The 23,363-nt window shown below is 41.7% G+C and overlaps 2 protein-coding genes across 2 annotated transcripts in view; both read left to right on the top strand.

Moving 5' to 3' along the window:
• Pla2g4e (phospholipase A2 group IVE) overlaps nt 1-3,022 on the top strand; it is a 34,571-nt gene extending 31,549 nt beyond the window's left edge. The window contains exons 17-20 of the mRNA XM_071607318.1: nt 20-223; nt 1,083-1,249; nt 2,047-2,230; nt 2,660-3,022. Coding sequence (XP_071463419.1) covers nt 20-223; nt 1,083-1,249; nt 2,047-2,230; nt 2,660-2,880 — 776 coding nt within the window. The 3' untranslated portion in view covers nt 2,881-3,022. The remainder of the gene's footprint in view (nt 1-19; nt 224-1,082; nt 1,250-2,046; nt 2,231-2,659) is intronic.
• Nucleotides 3,023-11,013: 7,991 nt separating this feature from the next.
• Nucleotides 11,014-23,363, top strand: part of Ehd4 (EH domain containing 4) — an 86,346-nt gene continuing 73,996 nt past the window's right edge. Inside the window, exon 1 of the mRNA XM_027925627.2 lies at nt 11,014-11,340. Coding sequence (XP_027781428.1) covers nt 11,105-11,340 — 236 coding nt within the window. The 5' untranslated portion in view covers nt 11,014-11,104. The remainder of the gene's footprint in view (nt 11,341-23,363) is intronic.

Raw genomic sequence — 23,363 nt, 5'->3', positions numbered from 1 at the left:
ACATCCCTCTCCCCTGCAGAAGATGAGCCGATCCTGCCTGAAATCCCCAAATGTGATGCTGACATCCTGGAGACCACAGTAGCAATTCCTGGGTCTTGGCTATCCAGTACTTTCCGAGACATCCTTACCCATCGGCCCTTCGTGTCTGAGTTCCACAACTTCATGTTTGGGTTGCAGCTACACACTGACTACCTCCAGAACAGTCAGTTCTCCATGTGGAAAGGTACCCCCGCCTGGGTGCTTCTCCAGGGCTGGGTTTGTTGGGAGGAGGGAGAAGAGGATATTGAGGCTGCCATGGAGAAAGAATAAGACTCCTCTGGCCACCATCATCGGATAGAATCCAGGTGACCCTGCCATGGGAAGTCCACCATTGGCAGTATCACCCAGCATGGAGTATTTGTGTGCCAGCAGGGGGTGGTGTGGTATTTAATTAATTGACTGTATAACTGTACAGAATCTGCTCAACAATCCCAGCAGCCAGAAATTGGACCCATTGTACAGACGGGGAAACATGGGCCCTTACTTTCTGCAGTTGTGCTCTGGGGTGAGTGGTGCCCCATTGGAGTTGGGCAAGAATGGCCCAACTCAGAAACCCCAAGGGGTGAGCAAGACCTTAACCTATGCTCTGGTGCCTTTGACTCAGCACCTCCTTCCCCTAGAAGGTTCCAAGGTTGATTTTCTACTTTCTTTGGTATTTTATTTGACCAGAGTGCAATGGCTGCTTGAGTCTGGCCTATTAGTCCTTGTTCTCAGTGTCTAGGGCAGAAGAGACAGCAGGCCTGGGCCCAAGGTTAGCCTTAACTTATAGGATGTTCTTAAGCCCCTGCGACCCTTAAGACCCGCTGTGACTGGATCATAGTGGGTTTTCTATGCATAACCAAGATTTGCTAAACCCCCATTTTATTAGCCTAAACAGAGGAGCCATGGGACTCAATGGCAACCTGGTCAAAAGGGTGAAGGCTGGAGGCCCAGGCTGAGGGGAAGGAGGCTCCAGGCAGGGTACTCTGTCCACACCAGAAGTCCCACCCTTGGCTGACACCAGGGCACTAATCATATTGGTAACCAGAAGGCTTGGCTTTCAGACACGGTGCTGGACCACTTCCCAAACCAGCTGACAGAGTTTGCAAAACACTTGTGCCTGCTAGACACCGCTTTCTTTGTCAACTCCAGCTACCCGCCTCTTCTCAGGCCAGAGAGGAAAGCCGACCTCATCATCCACCTCAACTACTGTGCAGGGTCCCAGACGAAGGCAAGTGCAGCCAGCTGGGCTCCACCTGAGCCCTGGGGCCTGGGAAGCAGTGCCACACCTCAGAGGTCTCCATACTTTGTAAATAAATGACAGTGTCCTTACACCTGGTCCTTACACAGCTCTTTGAGGTAGACAGCACAGCAGCTATTATCCCAGTGTTACAGATGAGAAAACTGAGCCGTAGGGAGGGTAAGTGACTTGCTCAATGTCACACAGAAAATGAGCTATTTAACAGGTGTGGAAATAAGTCCAGTACTCTTTCTGTTGCATCACATTTCTTTAAAAATATTTTTAGTTGTAGATGGACACAATATTTTATTGATTTATTTTCATGTGATGCTGAGGATGGAACCCCATGCCTCACACGTGCTAGGCAAGTGCTCTACCACTGAGTTACAGCCCCAGCCCACAACACATTTTTAAAGGCACATTTCAAAGTCCAGCCCTGTGATACTTGTCAGTTCCAAAATCCATGCATATCCACAGGAGCCTGGCCTGCCACACCTGTACATGGCCAGCTCCAGTCACTGTCACACCCACAGCCTGCCCGGGTCTGTGTTGGGTGAAACATCATCAACATCCTTCCTGGGGAAGGAGCTCAAAGCTGCAGGTGTACCAACCTACTGCCTCAGGTTTTTTGTCCTGACCCGCTTTTTTCTAAATGTATCCAAACTGGGCAATCAGTTGGGGACTGGAATTGTTAGCTAGAGATATCAGGAAGCTGGATCCATGGATTCTGTGTGTCTTGTCCATCCCCAGCCCTCCAATCTCAAATACATCCTCTGGTGATATTCTAGCCCCTGAAACAAACCTGCGAGTACTGCACCACGCAGAACATCCCCTTCCCCGGCTATGAGCTCCAGGATGAGGACGGCAGTCTCAAGGAGTGCTACCTGCTGGAACATCCCCAGGACCCCGATGCCCCCATCGTGGCTTTCTTCCCACTCATCAATGACACCTTCCAGAAGTACAAGGCACCGGGTGAGCCGCCTCTGTCTGACTCTGTCCCCAGCACCTGCTGGCTCTTGTCTTTAGACTGTGGAAGTGTCCTGATAGCACTAACCCATCAGGCTGGCTGAGCCAACCTTAGCTTTGGCAAGGAAGAAAACAGCCCCTCCTGTCCCACCCCGCACTTGGACGGCTGGCAATGTCATCTCCAACTCTTTTAGTCCTTCAACACTCATTGACATCCAACTATGTGCCTGGCACTGTTTGGTGCCAGGAGAGTCCTAAGATGGACCCCGAGGAGCTTAGAGGGTGCGGGTGAGCATGTGAGTGTGCGTGCTGTGCGTGTTTTCATGCAGATATGTCTGTTAGCGCATGCAGGGTAGGCCGGGGGAAGGAGGTGGAAACAAATCCTTACAACCTGACATAGTAAGAGTCTACAGTGAGTTCCTCTGCTGCCCCCAGGTGTGGAGAGGAGCCCTGAGGAGATGGAGCTGGGCCAGGTGGATATTTATGGCCCCCACTCCCCCTATGCCACCAAGGAACTGACCTATACGGAGGCTGCCTTTGACAAACTGGTGAAACTCTCTGAGTACAACATCCTGAATAACAAAGACAAGCTCCTTCAGTCTCTGAGGCTGGCGGTGGAAAGGAAGAAACGTTTCAAGAACCAATGTCCTTCCTAAGCCCCTGGCAGCCCGTCCATCCTGTGTCTGCTTCTCCTGTCAGTGGCCCGGACTCTGTGGCCCATGCAGGTAGCCCAGCTCTCTGGCCAGCGGTGCAGGCAGGCTGGCCTGGGCTTCCTATAAAAAAGTAACATTTTAAAAAGGGGAGAGAAACAAAGGAACATAACCAGGAGCCATATTGGGGTTTTATACTTCTAGGAATTTATTTTACCACTTTCCTGCAGGGAAGGCCACAAGCTCCCACGCATACCTCGAGTGTGGAGAGCAGAAACTGGCTGGTTCCCAAGAAATTTCAGACTCAGAACAGGAAGTGGAGGCTGTCCAACAGCCCTACCCTCTCTAACTCCTCTTCCTCCTCCCATGGCAGGCCTAGGGGAATGCACAGGAAGACTGAAAAGTACTCTGGGTTTCTCTGGGAAAATAGTTTTTAAAATTTAAGATAATAATTGCATTCTTATTATTTTTATAATCAATAACATTTTGTGATTTTTTTTACTTTTATGAATCAAGGTATTAGTAGGAAGCCTGAAGCTAGAAGCTAGGCCAGGTGTCTCTAGATGGAGAGCTAGAGAGATAGAGTCATAGACAGACTACCACCATAAAGCCAAAGAGGTGACCCACGTTAGTGTAACCTGTCCAGCCACCCTGGGCTGGTGATACACATGATCCACACCAGGCAAAGTATCCACCTCCATGAAATGCCAAGCAAAGCCAATTCTGCGGCTCAGGCTCACAGACAAGGATCTGGGATGCAATTCAGGGAGGTCTGGGCAGGCCACAGGTAAATCGCTCCAGGTGGGCCATGCTGGCCAGCATGGCTGATGCTCACTGTTGAACTTGCCCCAGCAGCACCTCTCAGCTCTTACCACCGTATCACTCTGGCTTCCAGAAGAGATTATTTCTTTCTAAGTGTGATTCCTCTTATTTATCATGTAAACACCCCAATCAGGACATCCTAGTTTTTGGCGATTGACTCAGAACCAAACTATCAAGGATGAGCTCAGAAAGGTGAGGAGAGAGAACTCATCCTGAGAGATGGCTTCTCACCAAGTTGCTGAGAAAGCCCTAGGACACAGAGAAGCTCAATCATCATAATCAAAAAAATAACCTCTGCAGGCTGGGGACTTCACTGAAGAAAGGTGCAAGCTGAGCCACTAGGATGCCTTCACCAGATAGAAGGTGAAGCCAAAAGGCCTAAAGACATGTGGTCCAAGTGAAGCCCAGCAAGCTTGGAAGGCACCACTCTCTTTCTGGACATCCATGCTCCTTAAACAGTCCTCTGGTTGTTGGGAAAGTGGTGACAGGTACCCAAAATTTAGAAAAAAATGGGCTCCCGTTTACTTCCTCATACTCAGTGTGATGTGGTGTTGGTTAGAAATGCAGACTCACAGGTCCCACCCAACCATGAGGAATGGAAACTGCATTGCAAGGAGACTCAGCCCCATCCCCACCCTGCCCAGATGATTCTTTGTGTGTTAAAATTTGGAGCATGGATTTATGCCACTTTCTCCCATAACCTTGGAAAGCATGAATCCATTGACTCTCTTGAGCCACTGATAAACAGGGCTTCTAGACCTGCAAAACTGGTCCCCACCCAGGTGAGGCTAACCTGAAATGTTGCCCTTTCCTCCACCAGAGCAGGCAGCTATAGGGAACAGGCTCCCCAGCAATCAGAACATACCAAGCTACGGACTTGGTTGTTGTAAGGTGAAGTTAGCCATGCATTGAATTCATCAGAACATGAAAATGAAGTTAATAAAATCATTGTATTATTTGAACACAGAATAAATGGTCATGTCGCTAAAGGTTGTCAGTTCATCTGCGTTCATTATCTGAGGATGCAAAACGGGATTAGCTCCTGCCCTCATCCTGGGTCTGGCTCCCATAATGTTTTTCTCCCTCCAGGACCCCTCCTCACCACTGCTGGAGGCAGGACCAGGCCGTCTCCACCCCATGCCAACTCAGATGGCTTTATTTCCTACCCCTGGGTCCCACTTCTTGTGGTGAGGTCTCCTCTGTTTACATGAAGTCAGCTGCTTCAAGCCCAGATGTTTTTCAGGAAATTGATTGAGGGGAAGAAAAGGCAGTTGGCAACAACAGAGCACCTACTTTGTGCCAGCAGCCTATAAACAGTCTCTGTTCTGGAACTTTGGTTTTAGTTGGGGCAGAGGGGAGACATGGAGAGATTTTAATACATGAGAAATTAAACAATGACTTAGATAATAAAATGACGGATTTGTCATCAACTCTGATAGGAGAAAGCATAATGACCTGCAGAGGTCCGGGAGGCTTTCTCTCAGGTCCCCAGCACTCTGCCTAGAAGCACAATTAACTAGAAAATATAAAAACAATCCCTCCAACCCATCCTGTCTCCCCATCTCCTTCCTGGCTGAGGCCCATTCAGTATGTTTTTTGCCTCTACGTCCCCAGGAAAACACTTCTCCCCAAGGTCACCAATGTCCTCCAGGGAGCCAAATGCCACCGGCCCTTCGAAGGTCTTATCTTACTCAATTGTTTTCAGCACTTGGCACTGCAGACCACTCCCTCCTCCCTGAGACCCTCCCTTCCCATGACTTCCTTGCCAATGGCAATGGCTGTTCCATTCCGTTTAGCTTGCAGACAAGTATTGCCTGACAGTTACTGTTGGAGGTACTGGGACAATAAAAAGGAGTCAAAAGTGACTTGAAACTTCAAGGAGTGTCCTTCTGGTCCTGTGTGGGAGGCCTGCATGTGAGTTATGTACAAAAGGGCACACAGCAGGGCTCTCACCCCAACCACCTCCACAAGGAAGGGCCAGGTTACTTGTACACCTGCCAACTTCAGTCCTGGATTTCTGCCCACTGCAAGGTAGGAGCCCTTCCTCCTGCTGCTCCTCCCCTACTTCTCTTTAACTGCTGATATTCCACAGGTTTCTTAGCTCTCCCAACTTCTCACTCTATATTCTCCTTAGCATTCTCAGCTATACCCAGGACTTCAATTACTATTTCGAAAACTTTCAATCTTCTAGCCCAGCCAAGCCGATCTTTGTTATTCTAAACACACACACACACACACACACACACACATACACACACACACACATTTCAGTCTTCCTGTGCATTCCCCTATGTGTGTGTGTGTATGTGTGTGTGTGTGTATTCTGTACCCATTAACATTAGTTTCACTATATAACCTGAAGATCTAAAATTCCAGTGGCTTAAGCAAAATAAACATTTATTTCTCTATTTCATATCAGAGACCCAGGCTTCATTAAGTTCTCTTTTGCCATCCTCAAGATTGCCAAGATTGTCAAACATCACAGCTGGAGCTCCATCCATTAGGTTTGCATTCCAGGCAACAGAGAGGATAAAGAGGTCTTGGTTTTTGCAGACTATGACATCACCAAATCAGACATGGACTGCTTATTTCTGGATTTCTTTTATGTGAAAAAGAACTAAACTTTTATCTGAAGATGATAAGAATTACCAGTGGCTCCTGCTATCTATTCCTAAGCAACAAACCCCCTCAAATCAAAAGGGCATAAACTAATTGCTTTTTTATTATGCTCACAGATTTCTGTGGTTTAGGAATCTGGAAAGGTTACTTTCTGGTCTCCGCTCCATGTTTGGGGCCTCTTCTGGAATGACTTGGTGGCTGGGTGTGGAGAAACTGGGGCTAACAGATTCACTTCCAGGATGACTCCCTTGCTCCTATGCTGGGGCTTGGGCTGGGAAATTCAGGATGGATGAAGGATGGGTTCAGCTAGGACTGTCAATGAGAGCACCTTCATGTGGCATCCCCAGCACGGTCAGCCTTCTCAAATGGCACTCAGGGTTAAAAAAAAAAAAAAAAAAACCACAAAATTTACGATTGCAACCATTTTTAAGCGCACAGTTCAGTAATGCAGCAGACCTCCATAACTTTTACGATTTGCAAAACTGAAACTCTATACCCATTAAATAACTCCCCATTTCTCCTCCTTCCAACCCCTAATAGCCGTTACTCTACTGTTTCTATGAATTTGACAACTTTAGAAATCTTATGTGAATGGAATCACACAATATTCATCTTTTGTATTTCTTTTCCATTTGATGCTGGGGATTACCCAGGTCTTTGAACACACTAAGTACATGCTCAGTCACTGAGCTACATCCTCAACTCCATATTTGTCTTTTAAAACCTAGTTTATTTCACTTACTGTAAGGTCCTAAATTTTCACCCATTTTGTGGCATGTGTAAAAATTTCCTCCCTTTTCAAAGCTTTTACATATATATCAGTTATTTCTACAACTGATACATATATCAGTCATATAGAGATATAGATAAACCTCAGCTGATAAATGTATACTTTTTATAAATATAACATATATGTAACATTTTGTTTAGCCATTCATCATTTGATGGACATTTGGGTTGTTTCTGACTTTTGGCTATCGTGAATAATGCTGCTGTAAACGGGAGGGCACAAACACCTCCTTGAGACCCTGCTTTCCACTCTTTGGGATATACATCTAGAAGTGGAATTGCTTGATCATATGATAATTTTATTTGAATTTTTTGAGGCACCACCATACTGTTTTCCATTGCATTTGCATATACATTGTAAGCTAGCCTTTCTTTACTTCAAAATATACTCCAAACATTTTTGCAGATCATTAATAATCTTCTCATATGACATATGACACAATTTTCAATGACTGAATAGGATTTCTTTATTTGCTTAACTAATCCTTCATGGAAGACAACTAGTTACAGCTTTTTGTTATTATAAATGATATGCTGATAAACAGCCTCTTGGATAAAGCTTTACATTTCCTATTTCTCAAGATAAATTTCTTCAGGGTAAATTTCCAAGTCAAAATTATAAGTATTTTTAACAACTAATAAAGGTCTAATTGACATATAATCAACTTCATATACCTAAAGTACATAATCTGGTGAATTTTGACATATGTATACAACTGTGAAATCATCACCATAATCAAGGTAATGAATAAAACCTTCACCAGAAAAGCTTTCTCATGTCCTTTGAGATCCTTCTTTAGCTCTGTCCTGCTGGGTCAAGTGGTATGTGTGTGTTTAACTTTTTAAGAAACTGCCAAACTATTGTACCATTTCCTTCCTTTTCAAAATACACACACACACACACACACTTTGCATTTTCCCAATGACTAGTGATGTTAAACATTTTTTCATGAGCTTCTTTGCCCACTATATATCTTCTTTTGTGAAGTATCTCTTGAAATCTTTTTCCCATTTAAAAAAAATGGATTGTTTGCTTTCTTATTAAATTTTAAAATGTCTTTATATATTCTGGGTACAAATTATTAATCAGATATGTGATTTATAAATATATTCTATAAGTCTTCACCTTGTCTTTCCATTATCTTAATAGTCCTTTCAAAGGTCAGAATTAATTTTGATGAAGTACAATTTATCAAATTTTTTCTTTGTATGAATTATGCTTTCAGTGTTATCTAGAAATTTATGTGTGTGCGTGCATGCATGTGTGTTGCTGGGGACTGAATCCAGGGTTTTGAGCATATGAGGCAAGTGCTGTACCAACTGAACTACATCCCCAGTCCCCTAAAAAGTCCTTCCTTAACTCAAAGTCACACAAATTTTCTCCTATGTCTTCTTCAAAAATTTTTTATGATTTTAAACTTTACGTTTAAGCCTAGTGTTCATTTTGAGTTAATTTTTGCACATAGTGTGAGGTATGGATAAAAACTTGAATTTTTGTATACAGATATCCTATTGTTCTAGTGATATTTTTGTTTTGTTTTGGTGTTGGGAATGGAATACAGGCTCTTAAATGCTAAGCATATGCTCTACCACTGAGATATACCCTGAGCTCTTCAATTCAAACTAAGATGGCTATGCTGTCACTATATGATATAATCTTATGAGAGCACTGTTGTGATACGTGGCCTGTTGTTGACCAAAACATCATTAGTGATGCATGACATATTAGAATATCTTTCTATCAGTTACTGCATTATCTTGATTTCTGTATCTTGATTAGTCTTGAGATAGTATAAGCCCTTCAATTATGTTATTTTTTTATTTTCAAAATTGTTTTGGATGTTGTAAGTCCTTAGCATCTACATATGAAATTTAAAATCATTTTGTCAATTTCTACTAAATTAAAAATTGCTAGGATTTTTATTGCACTGAATCTATACATCAATTTGGTTAAAACTAACATCTTAACAATATTGAATCTTCAATACCATGTATTTAGGCCTTTTTATTTCTCTTAAGAATGTTTTGTGGTTCTCTATACATAGGTATACCTGTTTTTATTAGGCTTATTACTAAGTATTTCACAGTTTTGTTGTTTTGGCAAGTGATATTAATTTTTCATTTCAATGTCCAGTTGTTTCTAATATATAAAAATATAGATGGTTTTTGTACTTTTTTTTTTATACTGGGACTTGAACCCAGGGACACTTAACCACTGAGCCAGATCTCCAGCTCTTTTCTATATTTTATTTAGAGACAGGGTCGTGTTGAGTTACTTAAGGCCCTGCTAAGTTGTTGAGGCTGGCTTGGAACTCGAGATCCTCCTGCCTCAGCCTCCCAAACCATTGGGATTACAGACATGCAGCATTGTGCCCCGCTGTATGTGTATCTTGAATCCAGAAATCTTGCTAAATTTTCTTAATATCCCTAATAGTTTTCTGTCTAGATATATAACAATGTATTTATCCATACTCCTATTGAAGTATATCTTGTTGCTTCCAAATTTTGGCAATTATTAATAAAGCTATTATAAATGTTTATGTGCAGCACTGGCAAAATCTGGGAGCTTGTTAGAGATGCAGTCTTAGGCCCTACCCCATACCTACTGAATCTGAATTTCTATCAAGTTCAAGAAGTAATGTAGGGGGCTGGGGTTATGGCTCAGAAGTAGAGTGCTCACCTAGCATGTGTGAGGCACTGGGTTTGATCCTCAGCACCACATAAAGCAAAAAATAAAGACATCGTGTCCACCTATAACTAAAAAAAAAAAAAAAAAAAAAAAAGTAATATAGGAGCTGAGAGTGTAGCTCAGTGGTAGAGTGCTTGCCTAGCATGCCTAAGGTCCTGGGTTGATCCTCACCATGGGAGTGGGGGATAAGTAATGCAGAACATCATATTTTCCCAAATTTAGAGTATATCAGAATAGTCTGGGCACTTGTTGAACTCCCTCTCTCCTCAATATTTTAACTCAGTAGGTCTGGACTGTGGACTGTGAATCTGCATTTTAACAAGCATCTCGGGTTATTCTTATATAGATGACCCTGTTGATTACACTTAAGAAATCATCTAAAACAACTGAGAAATATTCTTAAACCATAACCTAGGATATTAAAGGTGATACTGATTATTTTTCTCAATCCCTATTTAGGTAAGTGTCCTTTTAATCTAGAAAAGAGACAGCTAGGAAGGGACAAAAGTGTCTTGTATGTCAGTATGTTGAAATTAGATTGTAATAATGAGGATACTGTAATAATGAGGGTGATGTCTGAACCTTCGATTTTACAAAAAAAAAAATTTACTGAATCTTCGGTTTTATAGAAAACTAAAGGAAAATGGCCATCGATTGACAATTAACAATTAACGGAGGCAGAGTGGCGAAGTAGAAGAAATATCTACCCAAATAGATTGAAGTCCACTTTCCCTCCTTCAATTTTTGTCAGTTATGTCAATTATCTTCACCAGTAAAACAGGGTTAGAGTAACCTGCCGGCGGCAAGTAAAAACCCTGCTCATCAGCTTTCTGAATTTTTCGTCCTCAGTATCAACATCCAAAGGCTTGGAAAGAGTAACGTCTTAGGAGACAGAGCTGTCTCCAGAGGCTAGTCCTTGCCAGTTCAGATTTGCCCGGAAGCCTACGCCACCTGGCCAGAGGTGGGGCCCCGGTGACAGAGTAGGCCCTTCGGATGACGCGTCTCAGCCCAGGCTGCATCCTCTCCCCGCCCAGCCCTCAAGAAGGACTTGGTCATCAATAATTCATTAAGAGCCTCCTCCCCATTGGCTAATGCCTCCACCCTCTCTGGCAGAGACCCAATGAGGAAGGACCTGAGAGAGTTCTTCTGAATAATGAACGTACGCCCGTGACGTATCGCCCGGAGATTGGCTGTAGCGGGGCGAGGCGGGGCCAGGCCGGGGCTGCGGCGAGTGCGGCTGTGGCGGCTCAGTGCGAACCGAGGGTCTAACCCCAAGCTGGTTGTGAGCGTGGAACGTTAACGAGCTACAGGATGTTCAGCTGGATGGGGCGGCAAGCCGGTGGGCGCGAGCGCTCGGGCGGCACGGACGCTGTGCAGACAGTGACCGGAGGCCTGCGCTCGCTCTACCTGCGCAAGGTGTTGCCCCTGGAGGAGGCGTACCGTTTCCACGAGTTCCACTCGCCTGCGCTGGAGGACGCAGATTTCGAAAACAAGCCCATGATCCTGCTGGTGGGCCAGTACAGCACTGGCAAGACCACCTTCATCAGGTAATCCTCCTCGCCCCTGCCAGAGCCCCTTCCCCCACCACCTGGGCGGGTCCTCCCCACGTGCGCCTGTGGTCACCAGCTTCCCATCGCCCTCCCGCAACCTGTGGTGCCTCTTCCTCCCTCGCCACTTCTTCCCCCTTCGGTATCGATCTGACCTCAGTACCCCTCGGAGCACGGTGCTCTCAGCTCCATCTCCGGGCGAGGTCGCCTAAAGTCCGAGCTTGCTCTCCTCACACGGCCTGGGGCCCTGGAACCCATCTCCTGCGTGCTCGAGTCCATCTTCCTTGCTGTTGAAAAGGCGTTCCTCTGGCTGGCTGAATTCTGTCACCCTTGCCTGGGGGCCCAGGAAAGGGAAGGATTGCGACGATATAATAAGCATCTTCTTGATAAGGGAGTGATGCCTAGGGCTGGAAATGGAGACAGAGGTGTGGGATTCAGAATGGGCCATGGAGTCAGATTTGGACGGGTAAGTTCCTAGCACGGGACTGGCTCATAGCTTTAATGAATGAATGAACACAACATTAGAGGGTATTGCCCAAGCCCCGGTCCCCTGAAGCCCTTATATGTTCCACCCTCGCGGAGTCCAGCCTTCGTTCAGCTTTTGCACAGCCTCTTTACCCGACGGTAGGAAGTTAGCTGTGTGTAGCAGCCTCACCAGTCTGTGTAACTAAGGGGGAGTGTCAAGTTACTATTTGTTAGTTTCCATTTCTTAGGTGGATCATTCCCTTCCCGCTCACCCTTGACAACTGAAAATATTTGTTCTGCTTACTGTGTCTCCGGAAGCTATTGCCGTGCTTGCCCTGTGGTTCAAATCTTATAGCTTCCTCTGAGTAACTTGATGAGAAATAATTTACATTGAAGCTGATTGCTTTTAAAATCATTTTATTTCTAAAGCAGCCAGCTTATTAAAGCTTCTTCTTCTTTTTTTTTTTTTTTTTTTTTTTTTTTTTTTTTTTTTTGGTAAGACTTGTTTTTCTGGGTCAAACTCCATATCAATTGAAATAAAGTGACTGATCATTTAAGCTTTGCGTCCAGGGTTTTGGAAATTTTAACAGTCTCTTCATCATTTGATGATCAACAGGTGTTTAGAAAATTGCATCTATATTTGGACACATGCCATTTCTGTTAAGTAGTGACCTCTTTTTCTCCACTCCAGTGACCTACATAGTTTCTACAAATAAAGTAGTTGTCACTATAGGAAATATGTTAAATCTAGGCCTGCAAATACATTGTGAATGAACTCACAAATCAAGTACACTGTGTACTGGAATTTAATTTTAGACAGTAAATTGACTATGAAGGAAGACTGAAGAAAATAAGGTTAAAATTATTTTATTTGGTGTTTATTAGTAAAGTGAACATATTATTAAATATGTTATCCCAGATACTCAGAAATGAACTATCAATATATTACAGTAACTGGCTCTTCCAAAGATGACAAACAGATGGTACATTTGAGGTCTTAGTAATACCAGTTTATAAAGTGCTGGGATAATAAAGTATTACAACCAAGTTGTACAAGAGTGGGAGGAGGATTTTTTTTTTTTTTTGAGCATACATTGAATAAGAGCATAACACTGATATAATTTAGTAGTGGCATGTCCACAGCACCCCAGGCACTTCTTCCTGTTTGTCTGCTGTTGTGCTTGTGTGTAATTAGGGAGTCCCAACCTGGAAGCAATGCAGCCCTCTCTCCACTCCCACAGCCTGATTAATAAGCAGACCTGATGTAGGGGAACACAACTCAATTCATGGGAACAAGGATCAGTTTTTCCCCCAAAATTACTATTTCATTATATTCTTATAAGAGTTTCATTATCTAGGGGAAACTTTGTGGAATAGCTAAGTATAGTTTTAAGAAGGGTTCTGAGATTCAACTCCTAGCAACCACATCCAAATTGACTACTTCTGGGGCTGGGGATGTGGCTCAAGTGGTAGCGTGCTCGCCTGGCATGCGTGCGGCCTGGGTTCGATCCTCAACACCACATACAAACAAAGATGTTGTGTCCGCCGATAACTGAAAAATAAATATTAAAAAAAAAATTGACTACTTCTCAGTAGGTACTGGAGCCCTATGCAGGCCATAGATGAGGGAAGAATCACCTGAAAAGAAGCCAGTGTGCTTGAAACCTTCCCTGAGTTAAGTGGCTTTGTCCTTAGGCAATGGATGTAAGGTGGACCTGAGAGGTTCAGAAAATCAGTGTGGACAGGAAGCATGGTGAGGCCACAGGATACATGAATTTGATTCAGATGGGGGACTGAAGAAGTACCTCAGGGGTGATAATCCCAAAGGAAAATGAAAGCAATTCCATTTACAGTAGCAACCAAGACTTCTACGTTGAAAACTATGTAATGTTATTGGAAGAGATTAAGGAAGACCTAAATAAATGGAAAAACATCCTGTATCATTGGATTAGAAGACATGTTGTTAAGATGGCAATACTCCCCAAAATTTATTCATAGTCTCAACACATTTTCTATTAAGAATGTAATTCACTTTTTTTGTTATTGTTTTTTGATCAGAAATTGTCAGGCTGATTCTATAATTCTTATGTACCCAGGATAGCCAAAACTGTAAAACAGTCTTGAAAAAACAAAGTTTGGAGAACTCATACTTTCTGATTCAAAACTTACTGTATAGCCATGCAAACAATACATTCAACACTGGCAGAAGGGTAGACAGCTAGACCAATGGTATGCAATTGAGTGTCCAAGACCAAACCTTCACGTTTATGGTCAGTTGGTTTTTGATAAGGGGAAATTTGTCAAAAACAATTTGACAATTCAGTAGGGGAAGGAATAGTCTTTTCAACAAGTGGTGCTGGGACAATTGAATATCCAGCTTACAAAAGGAATGAAGGAAGACTATTACTGGGCTTCTTCTTAAAGTGATGAAAATGTTCTGAAATTGGATAATGTGTTAGTTGTACAACTTGAGGGGGTTTTGTTTTGTTTTGTTTTATGGTGCTGGGGATGGAACCCAGGACCTCATCCATGCTAGGCAAGTGCTCTGTCTCTGAGCTATATACCCAGCCCAAGACTATAGCATTTTAAGGGTGCATTTTTTGGTATATGAATTGTATTTCTATAAAATTAAAAAAGAAAGAAACAATTCACTCTTCCAACACCAAATGGCCTCTGATTTTTTAAATTTCCATAATTCTGTAATTAGTCCCAGTGCAATAATTTAAAAAGAAAAATGGATGCTAAAAAGAAAACAAAGTAGAAATAAGCTAAAGGAACACAAGGGCAAAAACAACTATAGTAAACATGAGAGAGGGAGAACAAGTAGCCACCATGAATCCCTCTGTGTTTTTCCCCCTGTGTATGCTGGTCAGTGTACAAACCTGTTCATTATTCATAGCACTCAGGTTAGTAATCTCAAGCTATGATCAATATTTTCTTATACAAATGCTTGATAATATAGTTGTGTTTTAAAACTTTAAATATTATCACTTAAATATAGTGTTTAATAGGGGAAAAGGACAGGGGCTCACATGCAACGTAGAAACAAGTTTTATGGATAGTACAAAGGGTCAAAAACTGGAGTGGGCTTGGGATAATAAAGGAGAATTTTTAGGTATGATTAGAACAAAACAAAGAATCAGGAAGTGATAGGCCCACTGCTTGGGGCTGTTGCTGCAACATTAATAGAAAGAAGAACTACTCTGCTATTATTTTGCTTCCTTCTTTTCTCTTAAAGAAAATATTCTATTATTATTATTATAACCCCACCCTGTTTGAGAAGGGATTAAAACCCAAAGGAGATCTGGGTGCTCTAGTACATACCTATAATCCAAGCTACTGGGGAAGCTAAGGCAGGAGGATCCAAATTTGAGGTCTGCCTGGACTATTTAGCCAAACCTTATCTCAAAATAAAAAAGGCTGAGGATTTAATGCCTGCCTGGTATATAGGAGGTCCTGGGTTCAATTTACCCCCATCCCCCACCCCCCAAAATAACTTAGGTAGAGCAATCTGATGTCCCCATCCCCAGAGCCCAGGTCCTGCAAAAGTTCAGCAAAGATCTGGAAAGACACTTCTCAGAAGATGTTATACAATCAATCAACAAATATATGAAAAAATGTTCATTATCCCTAGCAATTGGAGAAATGCAAATCAAAACCACTCTAAGATTTCATCTCACTCCAATCAGAATGGCAGCTATTATGAAGACAAACAACAATAAGTGTTGGCCAGGATGTGGGGGAAAAGGTACACTCATACACTGCTGGTGGAATTGCAAATTGGTGCAACCAATATGGAAAGCAGTATGGAGATTTCTTGGAAAATTGGGAATGGAACCATCATTTGACCCAGCTATCCCTCTCCTTGGTCTATACCCAAAGGACTTAAAAAACAGCATACTATAGGGACACAGCCACATTAATGTTTATAGCAGCACAATTCACAATAGCTAAATGTGGAACCAACCTGGATGCCCTTCAATAGATAAATGGATAAAAAAAATGTGGCATATATACACAATGGAATGTTTCTCAGCAATAAAAGAGAATAAAATCATGGCATTTGCAGGTAAATGGATGGAGTTGGAGAAGACAATGCTAAGTGAAGTAGCTAATCCCCCCAAAAAAAATGCCGAATGTTTTCTTTGATATAAGGAGGCTGATTCATAGTAGAATACAGAGAGGGAGTATGGGAGGAATAGACAAACTCTAGATAGGGCAGAGGGGTTGGAGGGAAGGGAGGGGGCATGGAGTTATTAATGATGGTGGAGCGTGATGATCATTATCCAAAGTACAGGTATGAAGACACGAATTGGTGTGAATATACTTTGTATACAACTGGAGATATGAAAAATTGTGCTCTGTATGTGTAATAAGAATTGCAATGCATTCCACTGTCATATATAAATAAAAAAATATGCACAAAAAAGAAAGAATTTGCAATTATGCTCAAAGAATTTGGTGATTTTGAAGAGATGATGAAGAATATGCAAAGTATCAGAAAATTAAAAGCAGAAAAATGTCTTAATTTTCCCCAAAAAGAGGGGAAATGGATTCAGTGTAGGAAAAAAGCCCTAATTTATTCCTTTGACAAGCCTCTAGACTGAGTAAAGAGAAGGAAAGTGAAGGCATTCATTAGGAGGCAGGCTGGTGGCATCCATTTATTAAAAACAAACAAAAATTCCATTAAAGAAACACTAAGTGCCTGATTTGGTTGTTCTTGCTCTTATCCAGATGAAAATTATAGTCTTCTGTGCCAAATACCATGCCCTCTACAGATCTCTCTAGAATGTTGAGATATTTAATTTTTATAAAATAATAGACTATATTTGCAGCATACAATATAAGATCACACCTACAGGTCCTGATATTCATTTTTTTCAGATAATATTGATTTTAGGGGTTGGCACAGCTATCATAGAACTCACGCTCATGGATAATGTGAAAAAGAATCAACAGGCCATTGTTGCTCTTGGTGACAAAGGCCAAGATACAAGAAACAGTCTGTCCAGGTCACATGTAGGACATAACATGCAGGCTTAGGGGCTGGAAAAGACCTCCTTGAGAATGTAACCTAAAGCTGGACACTGAGGAATGTTCCAAAAATAGTTGCCCAAAAAGGAAAAGGGAGTAAGGGTGGGGGAGTGTCAGCAATTAAGCCCAGGTTTCTGGGATAGCTAGTGGTGGTTGAGCCATTCACTGAGATTGGGACACAAGAAGAGGAAGGATGGGCATAATTATCCATTTACATTCAAGCCTGTTGTATTTGAGTGGACACTAAGGGAAGATGTCTGTGAGGGCTGATAGGGGCATTCCGAGCTCAGTGGAATATCTAGGCTATTATGGATTTGGGAGCATCAGTATTTGGGAGCCAGTGTCTAGGATTGTAAGGAACACTAGCATTTGAAAGTGAGAGGAGAAGGAACTTGTGGAAACCATAGGGGGAAAGTCATCAGAGCAGTGGAATAATGCCAAGGGAGAATGGTAGCTAGAGTTACCATTGGATTTTGGGGGTTACAAATGACCGAAATCTAACTGGAGATGACTGAAGTAAAAGAGAGAAAAAAATTTCGTAAGACTGATCAGACCAGGATGTGCCAGCTTCAGGCACACCCAGGACTCCAAGTGATGCCATCAGGATTCACTATCATCCCTCTGCTTTGTCTATATTGGCTCTTTCTCAGGCAGTTGCCCCTTGTGGTGTGTGCAGTTGACCATCTTGAGTTACAGACTCACGTTCTGCAGCTCAGCAACCCCAGTGGAAAGAAGAAATCTTTTCCCCAACAGATTCAGCAAAAGTCTCAGATTTGAGTCTCACTGGTTCCATATGGCCATAAACCCAATCCCTGAACTAATCCCTAGAGCGAGAGATGGAGCTCCTGGATAGGGTGGGCAGCCTCCAAACCACATGGCCAAAGCATGAGGGAAGGCAGCTTCTTAAGAAGCATTTCCCAAAAAAGAAGTTGGTGCAAGTCAAGCAGAACAGCAAATGACCCCACAAAAGCCACGGAAAGGGAGAAGGGTGGTCAGATGCTTCTGGGAAAAGGATTGAAACAAACAAAAAAAAAAACCCATGGGTTAGCCATCAGGAGCCAGGGTAACCTTGGCCAGAGCCTTGTCTGTAAGTGGTGGTGATGGAAGCCAGATGGCAGTGGGTTGAGGAATGAGTGGGAGGTGAGGCATCAAATATAGAAAATCCTTAGCAACTGGCACTGGAGGGGAGGAACCATGCCCTGGTCACAGGCATTATGTGGATTTGATTAAAGATGAGCATGACCTCAGAGTTAAAAGTAGATGGAAGGCAGGATGGGGAAGCATAGAGAGGGCCTGTAAGCAGCTAGTGTTCAAGAACTAAGGAGACAGGACTTCTGAGAAGGAGGGCAGGTTTGTTGTGTTGGCCACAGCAGTCAGCACAGCCAGATCCACAGGTCTGCTGCTTGTCAACTTGTTACATTATTTACCTGCAAGTAGCAGTGTATCAGGAGAGATGAGGGGCAGGGGTTAATTATAAAATTCTCTTCCTTATCTCACACCTAGAAACTTACCTCTAAAATGCATTCAATGTACTTTTCAAACCTTAGGAAATTATGAATGAGAAAGTTGGAGTTCCTGAGTCTGGCTGAAGACCAGATCACCTGGAGACCTTTAAAAAAGAAAGATATGAGGGTCTATTCTCAGACCTCTTGAGTCAGAATCTCTGTGAGGCAGGCTCTCTGAGAGTGATTCTTATACAGCCTCCTCCAGGAAACCTTTGAGAACCATTGATACATGAAAATTCAGTTAATGGAACAATGACAGTTGGGCCATCAGGCCTGAAGAAGCTTGGCTTTAACCTAGAAGAGGGAGGCTGACTTTGGTGACCTTTCCACCTGTTCCAGGATCCATCTGTTCATATTTTTAACAAAGACTTATATGAAGACATAGAAGTCATGCTCACAAAACTATATATTAAATGATGAATACAATCTAGTTAAGTGATTTTTTTCATTTAAAATACAATGAATATTTTCTTATGTCATTAAATAGTCTTCAAAAGTAACTTCAATGATTGCATCATATTCTATAGTACAACTATAGCATTTAGGTTGTTTCTAATTTTATGCAGTTATACATAATGTTGCAATGAATGTTTTTAGTCATAAATTTTTATTTCTAGGTTTTTTTTCTTAGAATAGTCTGAGCATAAATTACTGCATCAAAAAGATAGTTTTTAGGCTTATATATTCCTAAATATATTTACTTACATTTATTTATACTTAATATATTCTTTTCCAGAAAAGTTATTTCAAATTCAAATCCCATTTTGAAAAATCACTATTTCACCAATTTGTCAGTAAAACTAAAAAGTATTAACATAATTTGCTGGGTTTTTTTATTGAGGTTAAACTTAAAAATATATATATAATCATCTATATTTCTTTGTGAATTGTCTGTGAACTTTGCTCAACTTTCATTTCTTTTCATTGGTCTTTTCAATATAGATATATTGAATATTTTTCACAATAACAAAGATTAATCCTTTTCCATGGTTATTATAGATATTCTTCTGACTGGAAGCTTGCCTTTTAGCTTTTTGTGATGATTTTTTATATGTAGGAATACTTAAAATTTATGAACAAATATTTTTGTTTGTTCGTTTATCTTTTCAAAGAGCCAACTCTTCATATCATTGATCCTTTGTATTTTTTTATTCTCTATTTCATTGATTTCATTTCTGATAGTAATTATTCCTTTCCTGGTTTTGGATTTGATTTGCTCTTGTTTTTCCAGGACCTTGAAATGTATCATTAGGTTGTTTATTTGGGATATTTCTGATTTTCTTATGTAGGCACTCATAGCTATAAACTTTCCTCTTAGAACCACCTTCATAGTGTCATGGATGTTTGGGTATGTTGCATCATTATTCTCATTTGATTCTAAGAATTTTTAAATTTTTCCCCTGATTTCTTCTATTACCCATCCATTGTTCAAAACACATGTTTATCTGCATGTGTTTATTTAGTTTCTGTAGATTTTTTTTTTTTTTTGGTGTGGATATTTAATTTTACCACATCGTGATCAGATAAGAAATTATATCAAATTTTCTTTTTTTTTTTGTACTTGCTGAGAACTGCTTCATGGCCTGAAATGTGGTCTGTTTTAGAGAAAGTTCCATGAGCAACTGAGAAGAAAACGTATTTGGCTGTTGTTGGATGAAATATTCTATAGATAGATGTCTATTAAGTCCATTTGATTTATAATATTTTTTAGTCTGAAGAGTCTTTACTAAGTTTATGTATGGATGATCTATCTGTTGTTGAGAAAGGTGTTTTGAAACCACCCAGTATTATTGTACTGCTTTGTACAATATTAGATAGACTGCTGTCTATCCGAGTTTTTAATTCAAGTAGTGTCGGCTTTTTAAAAAAATTTTTTTAGTTTTTCGGTGGACACAATATCTTTATTTTATTTTTATGTGGTGCTGAGGATAGAACCCAGCGCCCCACGCACGCCAGGCAAGCACGCTACTGCTTGAGCCACAACCCCAGCCCAATAGTGTCAGTTTTATGTAATTAGGTACATCAACATTTGGGCATAAATGTTTACTACCATTGTGTTTTTTTTGTTGGATTGTTCCTTTTACCTCCTTTGGTCTCTTCTGATTAATTTTGGCTTGAAGTCTGTCAGATATGAGAATGGCTTACTCCTGCTAGTTTTGGGGATTCATTTGCATGGTATATCAAATTCCCTCCTTTCACTTTCCTTATAGCTGTAAGTCTATAAGATGAGTCTCTTGCAAACAAAATATAGTTGATTCTTGTCTTTTAATCCTTTCTGCCAGTCTAGGTCTTTTTATTTGGAGAGTTGAAACCATTTACATTCAATGTTATTACAGACAGATTTTTATTAATTCCTGCCATTTTGACTTATTTCTAATGTATAATTTGGCTCTATTTTTCATTTGCTTAGCTACTCTTAAAATGAGTTGTCCATCTAGGTATTTTCTGTAGTACCAGCTTAGAAGTCAGCTTTTAAAATTCTATCCTGATTTTGAATGTTAGGCACTTTAATTGTGTGTTGTGGAGAGGTTCTTTGTTGATCTTGTCTGTTTGGGGTCTGAATGTGTTCTATATCTAGATGTCCATCTCATTCTCAAAGTTTGGAAATTTTTCTGTTATTATTTCCCTGCAAAATGATTCATGCCTGTTTTAGCTTTTCACCACTGGGACTGAAAAACCTGACCAGAACTATTTTAGGAGGAAAGTTTATTTGGGGGCTCGCAGTTTCAGATGATCAGGAAGCAAAGAGAGAACCCACTTGCCAGGTACAAAATATATACCCCAAGGCCATGCCCCCAGGGACCCACCTTCTCCAGCCACACCCGGCCTGCCTTTAGTTACCACTCAGTTAATCCCCATCAGGGGATTAATTCAATGATCAGATTAAGGCTTTTATAATCCAATCTCTCTCTAAAGCTTCTTGCATTTCTCACACATGAGCTTTTGGGAGATACCTCACATCCAACTATAACATTCCACCCCTGACCCCTAAAAGTTCATGACCATCTCACAATGCAAAATATATTTAGTCCATCTCCAAGAGTCCCCATAGTCTCGAGTTACAAGATTACCCCAAAGTTCAAGTCCAAAGTCTCCTCTGAGACTCAGGGCAAGCTTGAATAATGAGTTCCTGTAAAAATCAAAAGCTTTTAAAAACTATCCAATATGTAATGATATGGAATAAACATTTCCATTCACAAAATTAGAGACATAGAAAGAAGGAATGGGACCAAAGCAAGACTGAAATCCAGCTGGGCAAACATGTCCTGTAGCTCCACGTTCAGTATCAGGATTAAGTACATGGCTTCCTGATGTTCTCTTCAAAAGGCTTGTGTAGTTCTGCCCCTGTGGCCTTCTTGGTTGTAGCCCAAGTGGCTTTTCTGTTGGCTTGTCTCTGCTGGATCCTTGCAGGTTCCCTAGAACCATGTCCCACTTTACTGGTATTTCTTAATCTTAGGGGTCTCCACTGCAGCTTCAGCTTCCTCCTCACATCTCCATGCTTTGCCCTTCAGGGGCAGCCCCGCAGAGACTGTAACCCTGCTGCACTTTGCCTACTCTTCCAGGCCTTCCCTTGAAATCTTCCTGGAAGCCTCCATGACCCCCCAACTCCAGCATCCTGCATTCCTGCAGAACCATCACCATCTGGTTGATGCCAAGGTCTGCCGCCATCTCAGGCAGCAGCCAAGCCTCCAGGGACACTGGTAGCTGAGTATGCTGAAAAAAACTTCTTATGCCTCCTTGGCATAAGGAGGCATAAGAAGAGTGCCCCACTAGTCTCTTCTCAAGAGAATTTCTACTTTTACTCCCTTGAGCCTGAGGTGGGTATGATCTTACCAGCTCCTGAGATGCCCTCAAGCCATCATTCCTATTATCTCTAGGCAAAGTAGCATTTCTTTAGTGGTGAAAATGTTGGGGCTAAGGTTATGGCTCAGCGGCACAGCGCTCACCTGGCACATGCAAGGTCGATCCTCAGCACCACATAAAAATAAATAAATAAATAAAATAAAGTTTAAAAAAATGTTTTTAACAACTGCAACTTCCTTAGCCCCAGTTTTAGACCCACCTTTTTAAGTCCAAGTTTTTCAAATCTTGCTGTTCTGCTTTTTGCTCTTAATTATCACAATAAGTTTGGCTAAAAGTCACCAAGAATATCCATGCCACCACCTGAATGCTCTGCTGTCTGGAAATTTCCTCCACCAGATTAAGAAGTCTGTTACTTTTAAAATCAGCCTTGCAGAAAGTCCCAGGACACCAGCAAAATGCAGATAGCTTCTCAGCCAGAACATGTGAATGGCCTCTAGTCCAATCACTGATAGTGTCCTCCTTTTCCTCTAAACCCTCTCAAGCCCTGTCTTCACTGTCCATGGTCCTATTGGCATTCTGGTCTTCTGAGCTCCCACCAGAATTGGCTAGTAAGCTCAGCTTACAACAATTTAAAGCATTTCCAGTGTGCACTGCTTAAGCATAATTCCTCCCACAATTTCAAAAAACTCAAAAAACTTCTGAGCCACACAATCAGGTTTGTCACAGCAACAACCCCACTTCACAGTACTAATTTTGTTTCAGTCAGTATTTTCACTGCTGTGACTAAAAGATCTGACCAGAACTATTTTAGGAGGAAAAGTTTATTGAGGGGTTCACAGTTTCAGAAGTCTCAATCCACAGACAACAGGCTCCATTCCTTAGGGCTTGAGGTAAGACTGAAAATCATATCAGAGTGTGTCACAGAGGGAAGCAACTCACATGATGATCCAGGAAGCAAAGAGAGACCCCACTTGCTAGAAACAAAATATACATCCCAAGGCCATGCCCCCAGGGACCCACCTCTTTCAATCACACCATACCTGCTTTCAGTTACCACTCAGTTAATCCCAGGGGATTAAGTCAGTGATTAAGGCTTTTATAATCCAATTGTTTTTCCTCTAAAGCTTCTTACATTGTTTCACACATGAGCTTTTGGGGGACACCTCTCAAGGTTAGAAAATTTTTCTGTTGTTATTTCCCTGAAAAATAATTCAT

Source organism: Marmota flaviventris, chromosome 2 (genome assembly GCF_047511675.1).
Source record: "Marmota flaviventris isolate mMarFla1 chromosome 2, mMarFla1.hap1, whole genome shotgun sequence".
NCBI lineage: Eukaryota > Metazoa > Chordata > Mammalia > Rodentia > Sciuridae > Marmota > Marmota flaviventris.
Note: the sequence above shows the minus strand (reverse complement) of the source record. Positions and strands in the feature narration are given on the sequence as shown.